Source organism: Mastomys coucha, unplaced genomic scaffold (genome assembly GCF_008632895.1).
Source record: "Mastomys coucha isolate ucsf_1 unplaced genomic scaffold, UCSF_Mcou_1 pScaffold3, whole genome shotgun sequence".
NCBI classification, from domain to species: Eukaryota; Metazoa; Chordata; class Mammalia; order Rodentia; family Muridae; genus Mastomys; species Mastomys coucha.
Window position 1 is genome coordinate 49,689,700 of NW_022196909.1, and position 17,367 is coordinate 49,707,066.

Genomic DNA, 17,367 nt, shown 5'->3' on the forward strand with positions numbered 1-17,367 from the left:
GTCTACCTCCACCTATTGACCTTCAGTTAGCAATTCTTCTTGGAAAATACTGATACCCCTAGCCCTCTCTCTGTCCTATCCCCTAGCTTCTCCTACCATAATCACCATTGTGACCGAGGACCTGCTTCTAATATTGCCTTTGTCGTATTTCCAGGCTTGAGTAATTACTCTTTTTTGAACTGCCCAAGGTTTTAGTATCTGCTTCACATATGGCAGATACATACCATATGAAATGACGGCTTCTTTAAATCTAAATTCCTCAGAACCTTGAGGGTACCTATTATCTGCTGCTGTTTGTCATACAGTAACCCGATAAGCTAAGCTTGGATTTCTAACAACTTTTAGCTGACATTCAGTTTCATTATATGGTGGCACAGTAAGCTCTAGTCTTAATTTCTTTGTCTATATTATCTTTTTCACTCTTTTCTTTTCGTCTTTTAAGGCTTATCTCTTATCAATCTTATTTTCATAATTTTACTTTTTTCCTATATTTCTAATGTCCTTTTCTTCTCAAGGGCACAGAAAGCCACTCTGGCTATTAAGACTCAGATAGGAAAGTGATCATAATCCATACTGAGCCAACCTCAGTGATATCATCTGTTCATCTTTTCCCCCTAATGCCGTTATGGTATTTCCCATCCTCACTCGGCTTATTCTCTTACTCAACTTTGTAGACCAGGCTAGCCTCGAATTCAGAAATCCGCCTGCCTCTGCCTCCCAAGTGCTGGGATCAAAGGCATGCGCCACCACCACCCAGCTCTTTTTAAGATATATTTATTTTGTAAGTGTGAGTATACTGTATCTATCTTCAGACACACCAGAAGAGGGCATCAGGTCTCGTTACAGATGGTTGTGAGCCACCATGTGGTTGCTGGGATTTGAACTCAGGACCTCTAGAAGAGCAGTCAGTGCTCTTAACCACTGAGCCATCTCTCTAGCCCCAGCTTATTCTTTTTAATATTACTTAAGGAATTCCCAGGTATCTTTCCAAGTCTGACCACTTCTCAGCTACTCCATGGTTTCTACATGTTGTAAGTAAGGGTCTGTGAATGGCTAAAAGACTCCACACTCCAGTACTGTACAAAAGCAAAGAGTTGTTTATTCTGCAGAAACCACCAGCACGCAGGAGTGTCAACTGTTACAGAAATATCTGATCCCAACCCGGGGTTTATGGGGCAAGCAGAACCGTGTCACGAAACAGAAGAACTGGTAAGATCAAGCAGATTAAGGAATTCTGGCAATTGTCAAAATTGAGAATAGGAGGCATTGAAATCTACTCACAATTAGGTTCTTGTCCTGGAGCATGTGACCACAATGCCCCACTAAGAGGACCATGGCAACTGGTCATGTAGCATAGAAACCCAGATTTCTCCATGCTAATGAGGTATCGAGATAGCTCCAGGTTTTAGACAATAAGGTTCCCTTCCTGGGCATCCCTTCCTCCAATCTCTGGTCAACCCTGAGTGTGAACCCTTTCCACCATAGGGTGAGGCAGACTTATTGTTGACTCCACCTGCAATCGGAGGCTTGCGAAGAGATGGTTGGAGTGTTAACACATGCAATACCTTCATAGTAAGGCGGTGCCACATCATAACACATCCAACACTTTCTAGTCATTTCAGGGTTTGTGGCGTTAAGCACTCTAAAGTCACTAACTAACATGTTTAGGAGAGAGCTAGCGTCCAGATCGAACTCCGGGGGCGGTATAGGTAGGGTTTTTTGGGGGAAGCATCGTAGTCCCTAATGTAGCAGTGGATGGTGTGGCTGTTCCTATCTTGGGAATAGTCTGGGGTTGGGACCGCAGAGAATCTAGAGGCATATGGGGTGGGGGATGGTATAAGGCTGAGTTTGGGCCGAGTAATGTATAAGGGGTTTCTATCTTAAGCTTAATGGTAAATATCAGTCCGTCATCATACCTTTCTTTGTAAAACCTAAGACCCCATGTATAGCCAGTAGTCCACCCAGTTGCCCTTTTTCCTGCCATAGTGAAAACAATGTGAAGTGGGTGGCACCAGTCTTCACACTCCGGGCGGTACGTCCACCCTGGTTCTCCTGCCTTATGATGGCTATAATTTGCTGTTACTTTGATATAGTCCCAACTGGAGGTTGGCTTCCAGTATGTATCTCCTGAGGTCTCACAACCCCAATTTTTACAGAAGAAATGGTCTCGCCCTCCACAGGTTCTAAGGGAACGTTCTCTGTGGAACCCAGGGCAGACATAAAAGGTCAAGACTTGGAGCTGACTCCTCTGGCTCACATGTCCACAACCCCCAAATGGGTCAAGCCCATGCCGGCCGGGGGGAGAGGACACTTTGGGAGCTGGCATATTGGGGTCGTAATATCCTTCCATATCCCAGTTAGCTGGTGCCCCAAAGGCCAGTTTGCAGACATCGGGGAACATGTCTGGCCACCAAAGGCCTGGTGTAGTAACTTTAGATCTGCTCCATATTATGTCCCCGTGCCCAGTTATTACCATCCAAGTCAGGTTACGTGGCTGGTGGGGGTCAGGGAGCTTACTCAGGACTGGATTTGCGATGCAGGCGCAACTTAAGAGGATTATCAGTTTTTTCCACAGTTCACTCATCTTGGTTAAATTCAAGGGGTGCCTTTTTGACGTGAGACGCGTGGATCCAAGCAGGAATCCCATCTACCTTAACAGCAGTGGGGGTGGTTAGTAACACTAGGTACGGTCCCTTCCACTGTGGCTCGAGGTTCCCAGCTCGATGTCTCCGTACCAAAACAGCACATCTGCCACTTCAAATTGATGTGGCACTCCCAGATCGCCTGCAGCGTAGATGTCTTTTAACTGCTCCTAGACTTCTTTTCTTACTTCTCTTTTCAAGAGCTTTTAGCCGGACTAGAAGGTGGGATGAGGGAATAGAGGAATCATCAGGGCATGCATCTGCTTTCAACATTACATAGATAGGTGGCGGTGTCCCAAACATCAATTCAAAAGGTGTCAATCCCGTAATACTGGGGGTGTTCCGGACTCAGAACAGCGCATAAGGAAGGAGAGCTGTCCAATCATTTCCTTCGGTCTCTAAGGACAATTTAGTCAAGGTCTCTTTTATGGTTCTATTCATCCTCTCTACCTGTCCTGAGCTCTGGGGTCTGTAAGCGCAATGTAATTTCCAATCTATTCCCAGTTGTCTGGCCATTCCCTGACTTACCTGGGCGACGAAGGCAGGGCCGTTGTCTGACCCAATTACCTTAGGTATTCTGAACTGGGGAAAGATTTCTTCCAGTACCTTCTTGGCCACCACGTTAGCTGTTTTCTTGGTGGGGAAAGCCTGGACCCACCCTGAAAAGGTGTCTACAAACACTAAGAGATATTTATTTCCATACCGGAAACATAATATGGAGCAGATCTAAAGTTACTACACCAGGCCTTTGGTGGCCAGACATGTTCCCCGATGTCTGCAAACTGGCCTTTGGGGCACCAGCTAACTGGGATATGGAAGGATATTACGACCCCAATATGCCAGCTCCCAAAGTGTCCTTAACCTCAGTAAAATCTGTTTCCCAGTACGTCCCTGTCCGGTCTCCTTGTAGCCGTCTCCCCTCCTGGAGCCTGCTAGCACTAGCATTAGTTAAAGCACAAGCCTTACAGTTCTTTACTAGTTTTTCCGCTGCTTCTTTTATTTCCCTTTTCACTCTGTACCCTACGAAGAAACTGTCTACAGCTGGCGTGATGTTTTCCTGCCTGATTTCTCTTTCTGTGTACTTCTGAATAATAATTTTGAATTGGCAACTTTACACAGTACACAAGAGATTAGCCCAACAATAAAGCGGCGGCCTCTCAAAAGGACTGCGAACTTCGTTCTCCTTCTAGCTTTGAGCTTCAGTGGGCCAACTGGAGCGCTTCTGCCTTTGGGTTCCCTGCCCTTCCTTCAACCTGGCTCCATCTCAGGCAGTGAGCGCTCAGCACCTAGAGCCCCTTTTCCTCTGTTTTACCTGGGTTAGATCCGAGGATCTCCCGCCGAGTTGGCGGTGCACTCCGCTCCTAAAGCCTGACACGGCTGGATTCCCTCTGCAAAACCCCATCAGTACGCTTCCTAAGAGCAGAAGAGAAACACAAGCACGTGGCGCGGGAGTTGCGCCAGGGAGATACTGACCTTTGACTCCCTCCGGCGACAGCTCCCAGCAGCCAGGCACCGCTCGGAGCGGGCGCAGGACCTGCAGCAGCTCGCCCTGCAGAAGGTCGGAAGCTGGGACCAAACGGGTGCTCCGGACCCGAGTGCTTTCGTCTTCCCGCGCACAACCAGACCCGAGGACCCCGGGCTGTCCGCGGCGGCGCCTGACCCGAGGATCCCGGGCTGCCCGCGGCGGCGCCTGACCCAGCCCCAGGCCCCGGCTCGTCCCCGCGCGCGCATTCCGGTCCCCGCGGCCGCGCGAGCCACCCTTGCCCCTCCTCGACCCGCCCGGCCGCGGTGGGCCGCGCACGGACCCTCGGGACCGCGCACGCACAGGCGGGGATCGGCCGCCCCGCGAGGACCCGGGCCCGGAAACGCGCGCTGTCACAAAGGGGGACACGTGGGTGCCGCTGGCCGGGCCGCGCTCCCCCGCAGCGGGAGAGCTGCCTCCGCCGCCCGCCACCTTCTCCCCTGCCGCCCTGTGGGGCCGCGGCCGTGGCCGGCCGAGGAGATCTCCCGGCCAAGTGTGATCCCCGCCGCCTTCAGTAAGTACACGCGGCGCGAACTCCCCTCTCCCAACCCCGAGGGGCGGGCGGGCGATCGGGGTCCCGCCTCCTCCTCCCGGCGCTGCTCGCCCCGGCTCCGCCAAGCCTGGGGCCCGGCCCGGTGCCTGCGTACCTTGCAGCACGTGCTCACGTCCCCTCCTCAGGTCACTCCGCCGCGTTCGGACCCTGCACAGCCATGTCCATCCTCTACGTCTCTCCTCACCCCGACGCCTTCCCCAGCCTCCGAGCCCTCATCGCTGCCCGTTACGGGGAAGCCGGTGACGGTCCCGGGTGGGGAGGCGCTCCTCCCCGCATCTGCCTGCAGCCTCCCCCGAGCAGCCGGACTCCATTCCCGCCGCCTCGCCTGCCTGCCCTGGAGCAGGGGCCCGGCGGCCTGTGGGTGTGGGGAGCCCCGGCTGTAGCTCAGCTGCTGTGGCCAGCAGGCCTGGGGGGACCCGGGGGCAGCCGGGCAGCTGTCCTGGTCCAACAGTGGGTCAGTTATGCCGACACGGAGCTCATACCAGCTGCCTGCGGGGCGACCCTGCCTGCCCTAGGACTTCGAGGCCCTGGTCAGGATCCCCAGGTGAGAGGGAAGAAGAAGGGAGACATTCTGAGTAAACACACAAACAGGATTGCAAAGAATCCCAAGGAAGGAAGTAGGTTGTCAGGCGGTCGAATCTCTGTTTGCCACCTGGTGTAGTAACTTTGGGAACACTTTAAATTCTTGAGCCTTGGTCTTCTGAGAATGCAAGGTGATGAAATCCCTTCCTCCCCCCCCCCCCCCCCCCCCCCCCCCCCCCCCCCCCCCGCCCGGGGTGTGATAGATGAGTGCTCGAGAACATGTCTCTGGTGTTCTCACTTTTGGTTTTGGAGTGTGTGCGTGTGCGTGTGCGTGTGCGTGTGCGTGTGTGTGTGTGTGTGTGTGTGTGTGTCTCTAAACAAGGTCTCGCTTGGACCGCACAGGTGTGCCAAGCATTTCCAAGTCTGTCTTTGGATTTGTGTTGCCATGTTAAAAACAACACGACCAAAAGCACCTTGGGAAAGAAAAGGTTTATTTCAGGGTACATCTCTTCACTGAAGGAAGTCAGGCAGGCCAGCGGCTGGAAGCAGAAACAAACTGAGGCCATGCAGGACCGGATACTCTCTGGCTTGCTCTCCACAGCTTGTTCAGCCTGCTGTCTTAAACCATCCAGGGCTGCTTTGCCCTGGATGGGGTAGTGTCACCTACTGTGGACTGGCCCTGCACGGAATCACTAATTACCTACAGAACAATCTAGTGGGGACATTCTCCCTCTTCCCACGGGCCGCTGGCTTGTGTGAGGTTGACAAGTTGTGACAGGGATGCCTGATGTTTGCTGTTGTTACATTGAGCTGAGGAAGGACTGGGGGAGATGATAACTGCTGGAAGGAGTTAGGGGGGACATGAAATAGAAGGAGAGGGAGGGAGAGGACAGATAACCCACCCGATTGTTTCTGTCAGTCCTCCCAGAGGGTAGACCTGTGCCTTATTTAACTGAAAGCTCTGCCCCTGCAGGACAGGGAGTGCATGGTGGATACTTAGTGTCACATCAGTGAGGGGATGAACGAACAGACCCTGGCTGGCTTCTTCATATCGGGGCTGGGCTAATAGCCTCGTTCCTGCATTCCTGCAGGGCAGTGCTTCGGATGTTTGCTCCTTGTGGGTTTCTTGGTGGAATCTATTTGTTGGTGCCCCACACCTGTCAGTCTTGCTTCATATAGTCCTTTAACTTTAGAGCCTGGTATATTCCCTTGGACTCATAAACATTGAGCGTTTAGTGGTAACTTGTTGGATAAATCACACACACAAAATACTTGTATTTATTTGATTTTTATTTCATGTGTATTAGTGTTTTGCCTCTGTGTGTGTGTGTGTCTGTGTGTGTGCCTGCTCAAGTGTACACTTGTGTGCCTAGTGCCCAAGGAGTCTGGGGACGTGTAACCAGGTGTTGTCTATAAGTGGGTTTATGGACTGTTGTGTACCACCACGTGGGTAACTTGGGGCCTCTGTAAGAGCAGCCAATGTTCTTAAACGCTGATCTATGTCATTCATCTCTCCAGTCCTATAACGTATATATTTTGGGCGCCTCCTGCATGCCATGCTAAGTACCCTTCCACTGAACTTTCAACCTGACATAGTTTTGTTGTTGCTTTGAGACAGGGTCTTTTTTTTTTTTTTTTTAAAGATTTATTTATTTTATTTGTATGAGTACACTGTAGCTGTATAGATGGCTGTGAGCCATCATGTGTGTGGCTGCTGGGAATTGGACTCAGGATCTCTGCTGGCCCTGCTCACTCTGGTGTAATTCACTGTAGCTGTCTTCAGATGCACCAGAAGAGGGCATCCGATCTCATTACGGGTGGTTGTGAGCCACCATGTGGTTGCTGGGATCCGAACTCAGGACCTTTGGAAGAGCAGTCAGTGCTCTTACCCGCTCAGCCATCTCGCCAGCCCGAGACAGGGTCTTAACTATGTACTCTTAACTGAATCGGGACTGCTTGTGGAGACTGGGCAAGCTTTAAAGGCAGGACCCCTGCCCCGGCCTTCTGAGAACTAGGATTAAGGGCGTGCAGTGCCACACCCAGGAGAACTATTTTATAATGACCATTTGAACGAGGAAGGAAGCGGCCTGAGAGGTGGCGGTCTGTGGCTGGAGTCCGGGAAGGTCGTGGGCAGGGTGGCTCTTAACCTTGCCCAGGTCAGGACACTTCTGAGGGGGGTAGAAATGACCCTTTCACAGGGGTCGCCTAAGAACAACATCGGAAGACAGGTATTATATTACGATTCATTACCATAGCAACATTACAGTTAGGAAATAGCAACAAAAATAATTGTGTGGTTGGGGGTGTGTCAGCACAACATGAGGAGCTGTGTTAAAGGGTCTCAGCGTCAGGAAGGCTGAGTGAGGACCACTGAAATAGGAAGGTAGAAGTCTTACCCTGACCCTTTCCTTCCTGTTAGGCTGCGCTTGGGGCCCTGGGCAAGGCCTTGAACCCCTTGGAGGAGTGGCTCCGGCTGCACACCTACCTGGCTGGGGACGCTCCCACTCTGGCCGACTTGGCTGCTGTGACAGCCTTACTGCTGCCCTTCCGATACGTGAGTCACTGGAGCTTGGGGAGGGACAAGTGCGTGCCCGGTAGACTTCATTACACGGTGACTAAGATAACTTGGTCCGGTTTGGTTCCTCTCAGGTTCTGGACCCTTCTGCGCGCCGGATCTGGGGTAATGTGACTCGCTGGTTTAACACTTGTGTCCGGCAACCGGAATTCCGGGCTGTGCTGGGAGAAGTGGCCCTCTACTCAGGGGCCAGGTCTGTCACTCAGCAGCCAGGTGAGGAGGATGGGAGAAAGCAGAGGGGACGAAGGCCTCTTTCATTTTGAGATTCCTGGGCCGTTGGGTGTAGAGGCTGGGGGTGGGGGGTGAAGGTTGGAGATGATCATCAAGCTTCAGGCAATAGATTTCGATTCAGCACTGTTCACAGAGGGCTCCCAGCAGCCTTGAGTCTGAGTCCTGTGCCTCTCTCCAGGCTCTGAGGTCCCTACACCCCAAAAGACAGCTGCTCAGCTCAAGAAAGAGGCAAAGAAACGGGAGAAACTAGAGAAATTCCAGCAGAAGCAGAAGACCCAGCAGCAGCAGCCTCAAGGAGAGGTAGGACAGCCGAGGGCTGGACGGGAGTGCGCGGAGCCTTGTTGAGGTGGCTCACATTGGTTCTGTCTTCTTCCTTCTGAACAGAAGAAACCAAAGCCAGAGAAGAAGGAGAAACGAGACCCTGGCGTCATTACCTATGACCTCCCTACTCCACCTGGGGAGAAGAAAGGTACTGGCCACTGCCGTCTCTGTTCCTCTCTGCTGTGTGGGTCGTGGCTTCTACCCTGCTTAGTGAGGGAGGGTTAGCAGAACAGCTTTAGGCCTGTCCTGTGGGGAGAATGGCAGGCGGCCGGCTTCTTCCATCCCAACTTGAGGTGCTCCAGCTTTACTGAGCCCCTTTCTCCTCCCCGCCAGATGTAAGTGGCGCCATGCCCGACTCCTACAGCCCTCAGTATGTGGAGGCTGCCTGGTACCCTTGGTGGGAGCGGCAGGGCTTCTTCAAACCAGAGTATGGGGTGAGTAGTTATTGCTGCCCGGGCCCAGACAGGGCTGGAGGTGGAGAAGGGCAGGACTTTAGGACGCATTGCCTGGGAAGGGACGCCACAGGCTTTAGCATTTGCCCCTCCTTCTCCACCACCAGCGCCCTAGTGTGTCAGCACCAAATCCCCGAGGTGTCTTCATGATGTGCATCCCACCCCCCAACGTGACAGGCTCCCTGCACCTGGGCCACGCGCTCACCAACGCCATCCAGGACTCCCTGACTCGATGGTGAGCTCCTGTTTGCGCCTCCAGCTGGCGCCCTCTGCCCTGCTTGTCTCCATTCTTTCTGCTCACTAGGCTCCTCTGCCACGTTGGCCTTGTCTGGCCCCTCAGGCGTGGCTTTCCTGCTGGCTCTCCTCTGAGCAGTCAGAGTCTTTCCTATGCAGGTAATGTGTCAGTGCAGCTGACCTCAGGTTCCTCCTCCCTCCCGTCTTCCTCCTGAGAAGAATATATATCCCCATTGTTGCAGCGCTGGGGATCAGGCCCTTGGCCTGTATATACTAAGCGCATAGTCTACCGTAGAACGTCATTGGTCTGCAGCAACATTCCTTGAGCAGATTCTTGTTGAAACATACATCAACTTGATCCTCCCGCCCAGACCCCCTCCCTTCCAGAATGGAGTCCTTGCTTATTACCAGTCAGAGTACATCTTTGCAGGTCTGTCCTAGCTGCCTGTGTGTGTACCCGCATAGTTGTACCGTTCAGTGTTCTTTTCAGGATATATGAGGTCCTTGGGTGCTGAGGGGAAGTAGTAGTTTTTGTTGTTTTCAAGTCATGGTCTTACTATGTAGGTTTATTTCTGCTGTCCTGGAAATGACTCTATAGACCAGGCTGGCCTTGAACTCAGAGATCCATCTTTCTTGGCTTCCCAAGCACCTGTGGGGGAGGTAAACCAGTCTTCAAGTTTTACTTAAGTTGTATGTATGCATGTGAATCTGTGCACATGAGTGCAGGTGCTGGCAAGGCAAGGGTATTGGATGCTCCTGGAGTTATGGGTGTTTGTGAGCCGCCAATGTGGAGCTGGAAATTGAACTCTGGTCCTTTGGAAGAGCAGCACATGTTCTTAATAATCACTGAGCCATCTCCCCAACCCCTCTTCCTCCCTTCCTTCCTTCCCTTTTTTTAATCAGAGAGATTTAAATCTAACCAGCAAAAGTTGTAACTCAGAGTTGAAGAAGTGGCTCAACAGTTAAGAGCATGGGCTTCTTTTGTAGAGGTCCTGGGCTTGCTTCGTAGAAAACCCATACAGTGACTTGTCAAGCATTCTTACCATTTCCATTCTCTGCAGGCACATACATGACACATATTTGTGTAGGCAAAACACCCATTCATAAAGTTAAAAGAAATTCTGTAGCCAGGTGTAATGGCAATGCTGGCAGGAGTGTGGCCAGTTCAAGGCTAGCCTGGACTATGTAGTGAGACCATATCTCAAAAGCAAACACAAAAAGGTATTCCTTAACTTTTTTCTAATATTCAACAGTTTTTCTTGGATGTGTTTACTTGTTCTTGTATTCAGACTGACTTCATTTTTATTCTCTTTTTAATTTAAAATTTTCTTAAAATCGTTGACTTCAGACATCCCAGAAGAGGGTGTCAGATCCCATTACAGATGGTTGTGAGCCACCATGTGGTTGCTGGGAGTTGAACTCAAGACTTCTGGAAAAGCAGTCAGTGCTCTTAACTGCTGAGCCATCTCTCCAGCCCCTAATTTATTTATTTATTTATTTATTTATTTATTTTTGGTTTTTCGAGGTAAGGTTTCTCCGTGTAGCCCTGGCTGTCCTGGAACTCACTGTGTAGACCAGGCTGGCCTCGAACTCAGAAATCCACCTGCCTCTGCCTCCCAAGTGCTGGGATTAAAGCCACCACTGCCCGGCGCTAACTTAAATTTTTATTAAACACATGATTAGTATTTTATATATATATGTCTGTGTCCCACATGTGTACTTTGTGCCTACAGAGGCCAGAAGAGGGAGTTGGATCCCTTGAACTACAGTTACATTTGTGAGCCACCATGTGGGTGCTGGGCTTTGAACCTAGGTCCTCTGGGCAAGCAGCCAATGCTCACTTCACTGTTTCTTGAGTTGAGGTCTCATGTTGGCTAGGCTAGCCTGCAGCTCGTGGTAACCCTCCCTGTTGTTCTCGGTAGCTGATGACAGGTACATGCTCTCGAGTCCAGCTCTTGATTTATTGATCTGTCCATTTTGTTTTCTACTTTATGTGTCATAGTGTTTTGCCTGCATTTATTCCTGGGTACCACTTGTGTACAATGCCCAGTGATCCCTTGGGACTGGAATTACAGAGTCATGAGCAGGGCAGAGAGCCTGAATCCTTGAGGTCCTCAGCCAGTGCTCCTAACCACTGAACGTCTCCCCAGGCCACCCTACCACAATTTTTTGTTTGTTTTGGTTTGTTTTTTGGCTTTTTAATTTCCTGTTTTTAGGGTTTTAGTAGCCCAGAATGGCATCAGGCGCTATGAACTCCTGACACTCCTGCCTTCCCCTAAGAAATATAAGGATTGCGGGCATGAGCTATTCTACCCAGATTCATTTTTAACAGTAATGACACCAAAAGGTGCTTTTTTGTCTTTTTTGAGTTAGGCTCTATCTTAGAACTTGCTATGTAGACGAGGCTGGCCTCAAACAGTTTGCCTCCGCCTTTTGGGCATTGAGATGGAGGATGTGCACATCCCCACATGGTTCCGTAAAGCCTATTAAAGTTGATAAAGTGCGTGAATGCTTTCTGAGGCGCTTGTAAGGATGACCCTCTTGCTATCCGTAAGAGACTCAACTTGCTACAATCCCTTTCCACAGAAAACCTGAGTGGTGTGATGAGCGGGCATGGATATAATACTCACTTTATTGTGTATTGAAACAGGTGGGTTTCTGAGTTCAGGGCCAGCCTGGTCTACAGAGTGAGTTCTAGGACAGCCAGGGCTAAACAGAGAAACCCTGCCTCAAAAAAACAAAAAAAGAAAAAAAAAAAGAAGAGGAAGTACTGATTTGACTTCTCGGGACTTCTTGTGTCTCTGACATTTTTGGCAGATGGGATCATTGAGACTGGTATTGCTGTGTATGTAGTCCTGGGTGGCCTGGAGCTTGCTATGCAGTCCAGAAATCTACTTGCCTGTGCCTCAGATGCTGGGATTAGACGGGGCCACCACCCGGCACACAGCATTTTCTTACCGGCGTATGACATGTTCTGTCATTGCCCTCCCTTACCATCTGTGTGCCTCTTCCTCCTGCTGATCTTCCAGTGAACCCAGTGAAGGTTTGCTTGTTGACAGGACCACAGGCATCGTGCTGGTTCCGCTGAAGAGCATGCCTTTCCTACCTCTGCAGTCACTTCTTGGGGATCCGAGAGGCACGTGCCCCTCCCTGTTCTGTCTTCTCTGTCGGGCACTTTAATGTGTGACAGCTCTTAAGACATGGAGGGTTCAGAGCAAGACCTTGCGTAATCTGTCTGAGTCCCCGTGGTTGAAGTTTGCCTCTGTCTGTGGCTTTCTTCCTAGGACCATCTTGTGCTTAGTTCTCTGTCTGGGTGAGACCTCCTGTTCTTTTTACAGATTGTTCTCCTGGGCTTCCAACTCCTTTCTCACTGCCTGACTTAGAATGACAAGGTTTCAACCCATCCCTTTCTTAAGCATCCATGAACTCCTCTGGCAGAAACCTGAGACCGCTGGTGTCGGGATCTGCTGCCTGGCTCACCCTCTGGCTCTCATGCTCCCCACAGGCACCGTATGCGCGGGGAGACCACCCTTTGGAACCCAGGCTGTGACCATGCGGGCATTGCCACCCAGGTGGTGGTAGAAAAGAAACTCTGGAAAGAGCGGGGTCTGAATCGGCACCAGCTGGGCCGTGAGGCCTTTCTTGAGGAGGTCTGGAAGTGGAAAGCCGAGTGAGTATAGCAGCCCCATGGATGCCGCAGCCCTGGCTGCAGGCTCAGGCTTCCCACCGGGTTGTCTGAAGGGAGAAACTTGTCACCTTCACAGGGACAAGTGAGTCCCTCACTACCCACAAGCCACCGGTGGCCGGAGGCTTATCTTGGACTCTGTCCACTTCCAGGAAGGGTGACAGAATTTACCACCAATTAAAGAAACTTGGCAGCTCCTTGGACTGGGATCGAGCCTGCTTCACCATGGATCCTGTATGCAGGCAGAACCTTGGGGCAGGGTAGGGGTGCTCCAGGGGTGGGCTCCTCTACTGGGAGGTCAGAACACAGCCAAGGACTCAGCCATCAGCCCCCAGCCCAGACCCGAGCTGCGAGGTCCTGCTGTCCTCTCATCACCAGGCTCATGGCCTGTGCTGGGTGCAGGACTCTAGGATAGGCCTGGTGGGCTCCCTCACTGGTGGTGTCCCCTGGTGGGCTCCCTCACTGGTGGAGGACCCTGGTGGGCTCCCTCGCCCCCACTGCCTTGGGTATCTTCCTTGGCCTCCAGGCACCAAGATTTCTCTGACTTCCATTTTCTTTCCACCCTAGAAATTGTCAGCAACTGTGACAGAGGCTTTTGTCAGGCTCCATGAAGAAGGAGTCATCTACCGCAGCACCCGCCTGGTCAACTGGTCCTGCACCCTCAACTCTGCCATTTCTGACATTGAGGTATGCGTTGCCCACGGCCCATCTCCTTCTAGTCTTCCGCAGCCCACACCTGGCCCACTTCTCTAAACAACCATCTCACAGGTGGATAAGAAGGAGCTGACAGGCCGTACCCTGCTCTCTGTGCCTGGCTACAAGGAGAAGGTGGAGTTTGGGGTCCTCGTGTCCTTTGCCTACAAGGTCCAAGGCTCAGGTGGGAGCTAAGGACACTGGGATGTGGGCTGCGAGAGGTGGGGAGGAGGAAGGAGCTCAGACACAGAGCCTTCTGTCACCCCAGACAGCGACGAGGAGGTGGTGGTGGCAACAACCCGGATTGAGACCATGCTGGGAGACGTGGCTGTAGCTGTGCACCCCAAAGATCCCAGATACCAGGTGGGGCAGGGACACTTGTGCCTGTGTTCTGGGATGGGTGCTGGCTCGGGATAGGCTCTTCCTTGGTGAAGGCCTTGTGCCCACCCTGTGTCAACTCTGCTGTGTCCCTCCGTGTTAAGCACTTAAAGGGAAAGTGTGTCGTGCACCCGTTCCTGTCCCGGAGCCTTCCCATCGTCTTCGATGACTTTGTGGACATGGAGTTTGGCACAGGTGAGCAGCGGCCGTGGCCTGTTGGCAGAGAAGACTGAAAAATTGTCTTCAGTCCGGTAGGCAGGACTGGGGCTGGATAGAAGAAACTGTTCTGGGAGCCGTGCCCTTTGGCATGAGAGGTGTAGGAGGGAACCCCAGCATGCAGTGGAAACCTGGCACGCCCTACATCCTCCAGGTGCTGTGAAGATCACCCCAGCCCATGACCAGAATGACTATGAGGTTGGGCAGCGACATAAGCTGGAGGCCATTAGCATCATGGACTCAAAGGGAGCCCTTGTCAATGTGCCTGCGCCTTTCCTGGTGAGGATATCTGGCCTGTGGGGACCTGCACGGGAGGTGGAGGGTTGCTTGGGCATTGCTGTGAGGACGCCTCTTCCATCCAGGGCCTGCCCAGGTTTGAGGCCAGGAAGGCTGTGCTGGCCGCACTCAAGGAGCGGGGCTTGTTCCGTGGCGTCAAGGACAACCCCATGGTAGTGCCACTTTGCAAGTGAGACTGGGCACGGGTGCACATGGGGAAGGGTGGGTTCCTCTGGGTGCTCAGCATATGGCCTCTCCATGACGCTCGTCCTACTGCAGCCGATCCAAGGACGTGGTGGAGCCTCTGCTAAGGCCTCAGTGGTACGTGCGCTGTGGAGAGATGGCTCAGGCTGCCAGTGCTGCTGTGACCCGGGGTGACCTCCGTATACTGCCTGAGGCCCATCAACGGACATGGCATTCTTGGATGGACAACATCCGGTGTGTATGGCCCCTGGGTGGGGAGGGCAGCCAGCGGAAGGACACAGACTGAGCATCCTGACTGAGCCTTGCTGTTGGCAGAGACTGGTGCATCTCTCGGCAGCTGTGGTGGGGCCACCGGATCCCCGCCTACTTTATCACCGTCCATGACCCAGCAGTACCCCCCGGGGAGGTGAGGAAGGCTGTGGGGCTGTGGGCAGAGGGGTCTGGGCAAAGTAAAGGAAGCCTTTCTGATAACCCTCTCTGTTAGGATCCTGACGGGCGGTACTGGGTAAGCGGACGCACGGAAGCAGAGGCCCGAGAGAAGGCAGCACGGGAGTTTGGAGTGTCCCCTGACAAGATCAGCCTCCAGCAAGGCAGGGATGGGCACCGACGACGGGGACATTGGGATTCTGTTCTTCTATTCCCGTCCCTCTGATCTCTGACCTGTGGCTTCTTCCAGATGAGGATGTGTTGGACACCTGGTTCTCGTCTGGACTCTTTCCCTTCTCCATCTTTGGCTGGCCCAATCAGGTCTGCTCCTAGAGTGAAGGGGGGGGGCTTGAAGGGGGATGCTGGGCTCACCTGCATGCCCTTGTCCTCCCGCAGTCAGAAGATCTCAGTGTGTTCTACCCTGGGACCCTGCTAGAGACAGGCCATGACATCCTCTTCTTCTGGGTGGCCCGGATGGTCATGCTCGGCCTCAAGCTCACCGGGAAGCTGCCCTTCAGAGAGGTGTGGAGATGGCTGTGCCCCACCCCAGTGTCTCCTTCTTGGGTGGCTGTTGGCTAAGATTAGCTTTGGTAGGTCTGGTCCAGGGCTTCCTCTTCCCAGAGGGCACTTGTCAGACACACTAAGACGCCGAGCCAGGAGGGCCACTAGGAAGCCATGATTCCAGCTGGGCAGACTGGGGAGGGCCATCAGGACTGGAAGGATCATAGCCTCACTGTCTGTCTTACCACGTGCCCCCAGGTCTATCTCCATGCGATCGTGCGTGACGCTCATGGCAGGAAGATGAGCAAGTCTCTTGGCAATGTCATCGACCCCCTGGATGTCATCCATGGAGTTTCATTGCAGGTGAGGCACTCGGGGGGTCAGCTAGGAACAACTTTGCAGCTGTTGCTGGAATGATTTGACACCTTCCATCTCCTCCTTAGGGCCTCCATGACCAACTACTGAACAGCAACCTGGATCCCAGTGAGGTGGAGAAAGCCAAAGAAGGACAGGTAAAGGGCGTGCCCCGGGGGTGGGGGTGCCCCAGGGGTGGGCTGCAGCAGGTGGGCAGGTGTGGGGGTGCCCCAGGGGTGGGCTGCAGCAGGTGGGCAATTTGACCACCCTGTTTCCTCTGCATCCTCTGCAGAGGGCCGACTTTCCAGCAGGGATTCCCGAGTGTGGCACTGATGCCCTCCGCTTTGGACTCTGTGCCTACACGTCCCAAGGTATGGTCTCCCGACCTCCCTCAGTTGCCTGTTTCCTTCCCTGAGACCTGTGCTCTCCTCCGCCTTGGGCCTGCAAAGGACCTCTCTGAGAGGGAGACTGGGGTGGAGTCACAGTCATTCCTCCCCTAGGTCGAGACATCAACTTGGATGTGAACAGGATCCTAGGGTACCGTCACTTCTGCAACAAACTCTGGAATGCCACCAAGTTTGCTCTGCGCGGCCTCGGGAAGGGCTTTGTGCCCTCACCAACCTCCAAGGTGAGGATTTGACTGGTGGCCATGGTTGACAGCACACATGCCCATGCATCTGTACCCCACTCCTCAAGTGTCAAGCATGGTCCCAATGTGCCAAGACTGAAGCTGCTGTCCCCTGAGGATCCTCTTGTAGTCAGGGACAGACAGGTGGAGGGTTCATTGATAGGCAATGGGGCTGCGCGGCCTGCCCTTACCCCTTGCCACTTGGGGCCCGTGAGGAATGCAGATTCTCCTGTGGCCCACTCTACTCCTGTGGGATGTGGTTCCCTGGCCTGGTAATGTGGTGGCCCACTGCCTGCCATTTCTCTTCCCCCAAGCCTGAAGGGCATGAGAGCCTGGTGGACCGCTGGATCCGCAGTCGGCTGACTGAGGCTGTGAGGCTCAGCAACGAAGGCTTCCAGGCTTATGATTTTCCAGCCATCACCACCGCCCAGTACAGCTTTTGGCTCTATGAGCTCTGTGATGTCTACTTGGTGAGCAGCTGGGTGGGGCCTAGGCACAGGTAGCTCAGGACCTCAGCTTGGCCCTGAGACCCGAGTTCACTTTTTGTTTTTCTAGTCCTCATGGAGACAGCGGGGGAGGGGGCTCCAGGCGGGACCTGGCCCTGAGCCTTCTGCCTCCCCCTCACTAGGAGTGCCTAAAACCCGTGCTGAATGGCGTGGACCAGGTGGCAGCAGAGTGTGCTCGGCAGACTCTCTATACCTGCCTGGATGTCGGCCTGCGGCTGCTCTCACCCTTCATGCCCTTTGTCACAGAGGAGCTATTTCAGAGGCTGCCCCGGCGGACACCAAAAGCTCCTGCTAGCCTCTGTGTCACCCCGTACCCAGAGCCCTCAGAGGTATGAGGTGTGGCCTGGACACATCCCTTCCCCACTGGACCTCACAGTGCTCCCCTTTCCCCACTGGACCTCACAGTGCTCCCCTTTCCCCACTGGACCTCACAGTGCTCCCCCTTTCC

At 53.2% G+C, this 17,367-nt stretch overlaps 1 protein-coding gene across 1 annotated transcript in view; it reads left to right on the forward strand.

Annotated features, from left to right (window-relative positions):
* The first annotated feature begins 4,332 nt into the window (after window positions 1-4,332).
* The window catches only part of Vars1 (valyl-tRNA synthetase 1), a 14,824-nt gene continuing 1,789 nt past the window's right edge, over window positions 4,333-17,367 (forward strand). Inside the window, exons 1-27 of the mRNA XM_031347220.1 lie at window positions 4,333-4,678; window positions 4,843-5,261; window positions 7,659-7,793; window positions 7,889-8,027; window positions 8,224-8,345; window positions 8,430-8,514; window positions 8,700-8,800; window positions 8,926-9,053; window positions 12,558-12,722; window positions 12,890-12,971; window positions 13,305-13,424; window positions 13,506-13,614; window positions 13,699-13,793; window positions 13,913-14,003; window positions 14,179-14,303; window positions 14,387-14,490; window positions 14,580-14,738; window positions 14,820-14,910; window positions 14,989-15,094; window positions 15,181-15,251; window positions 15,327-15,452; window positions 15,690-15,794; window positions 15,875-15,943; window positions 16,078-16,156; window positions 16,286-16,413; window positions 16,728-16,883; window positions 17,042-17,248. Of these exons, the coding sequence (XP_031203080.1) occupies window positions 4,875-5,261; window positions 7,659-7,793; window positions 7,889-8,027; window positions 8,224-8,345; window positions 8,430-8,514; window positions 8,700-8,800; window positions 8,926-9,053; window positions 12,558-12,722; window positions 12,890-12,971; window positions 13,305-13,424; window positions 13,506-13,614; window positions 13,699-13,793; window positions 13,913-14,003; window positions 14,179-14,303; window positions 14,387-14,490; window positions 14,580-14,738; window positions 14,820-14,910; window positions 14,989-15,094; window positions 15,181-15,251; window positions 15,327-15,452; window positions 15,690-15,794; window positions 15,875-15,943; window positions 16,078-16,156; window positions 16,286-16,413; window positions 16,728-16,883; window positions 17,042-17,248 (3,285 nt within the window). The 5' untranslated portion in view covers window positions 4,333-4,678; window positions 4,843-4,874. The remainder of the gene's footprint in view (window positions 4,679-4,842; window positions 5,262-7,658; window positions 7,794-7,888; window positions 8,028-8,223; window positions 8,346-8,429; window positions 8,515-8,699; window positions 8,801-8,925; window positions 9,054-12,557; window positions 12,723-12,889; window positions 12,972-13,304; window positions 13,425-13,505; window positions 13,615-13,698; window positions 13,794-13,912; window positions 14,004-14,178; window positions 14,304-14,386; window positions 14,491-14,579; window positions 14,739-14,819; window positions 14,911-14,988; window positions 15,095-15,180; window positions 15,252-15,326; window positions 15,453-15,689; window positions 15,795-15,874; window positions 15,944-16,077; window positions 16,157-16,285; window positions 16,414-16,727; window positions 16,884-17,041; window positions 17,249-17,367) is intronic.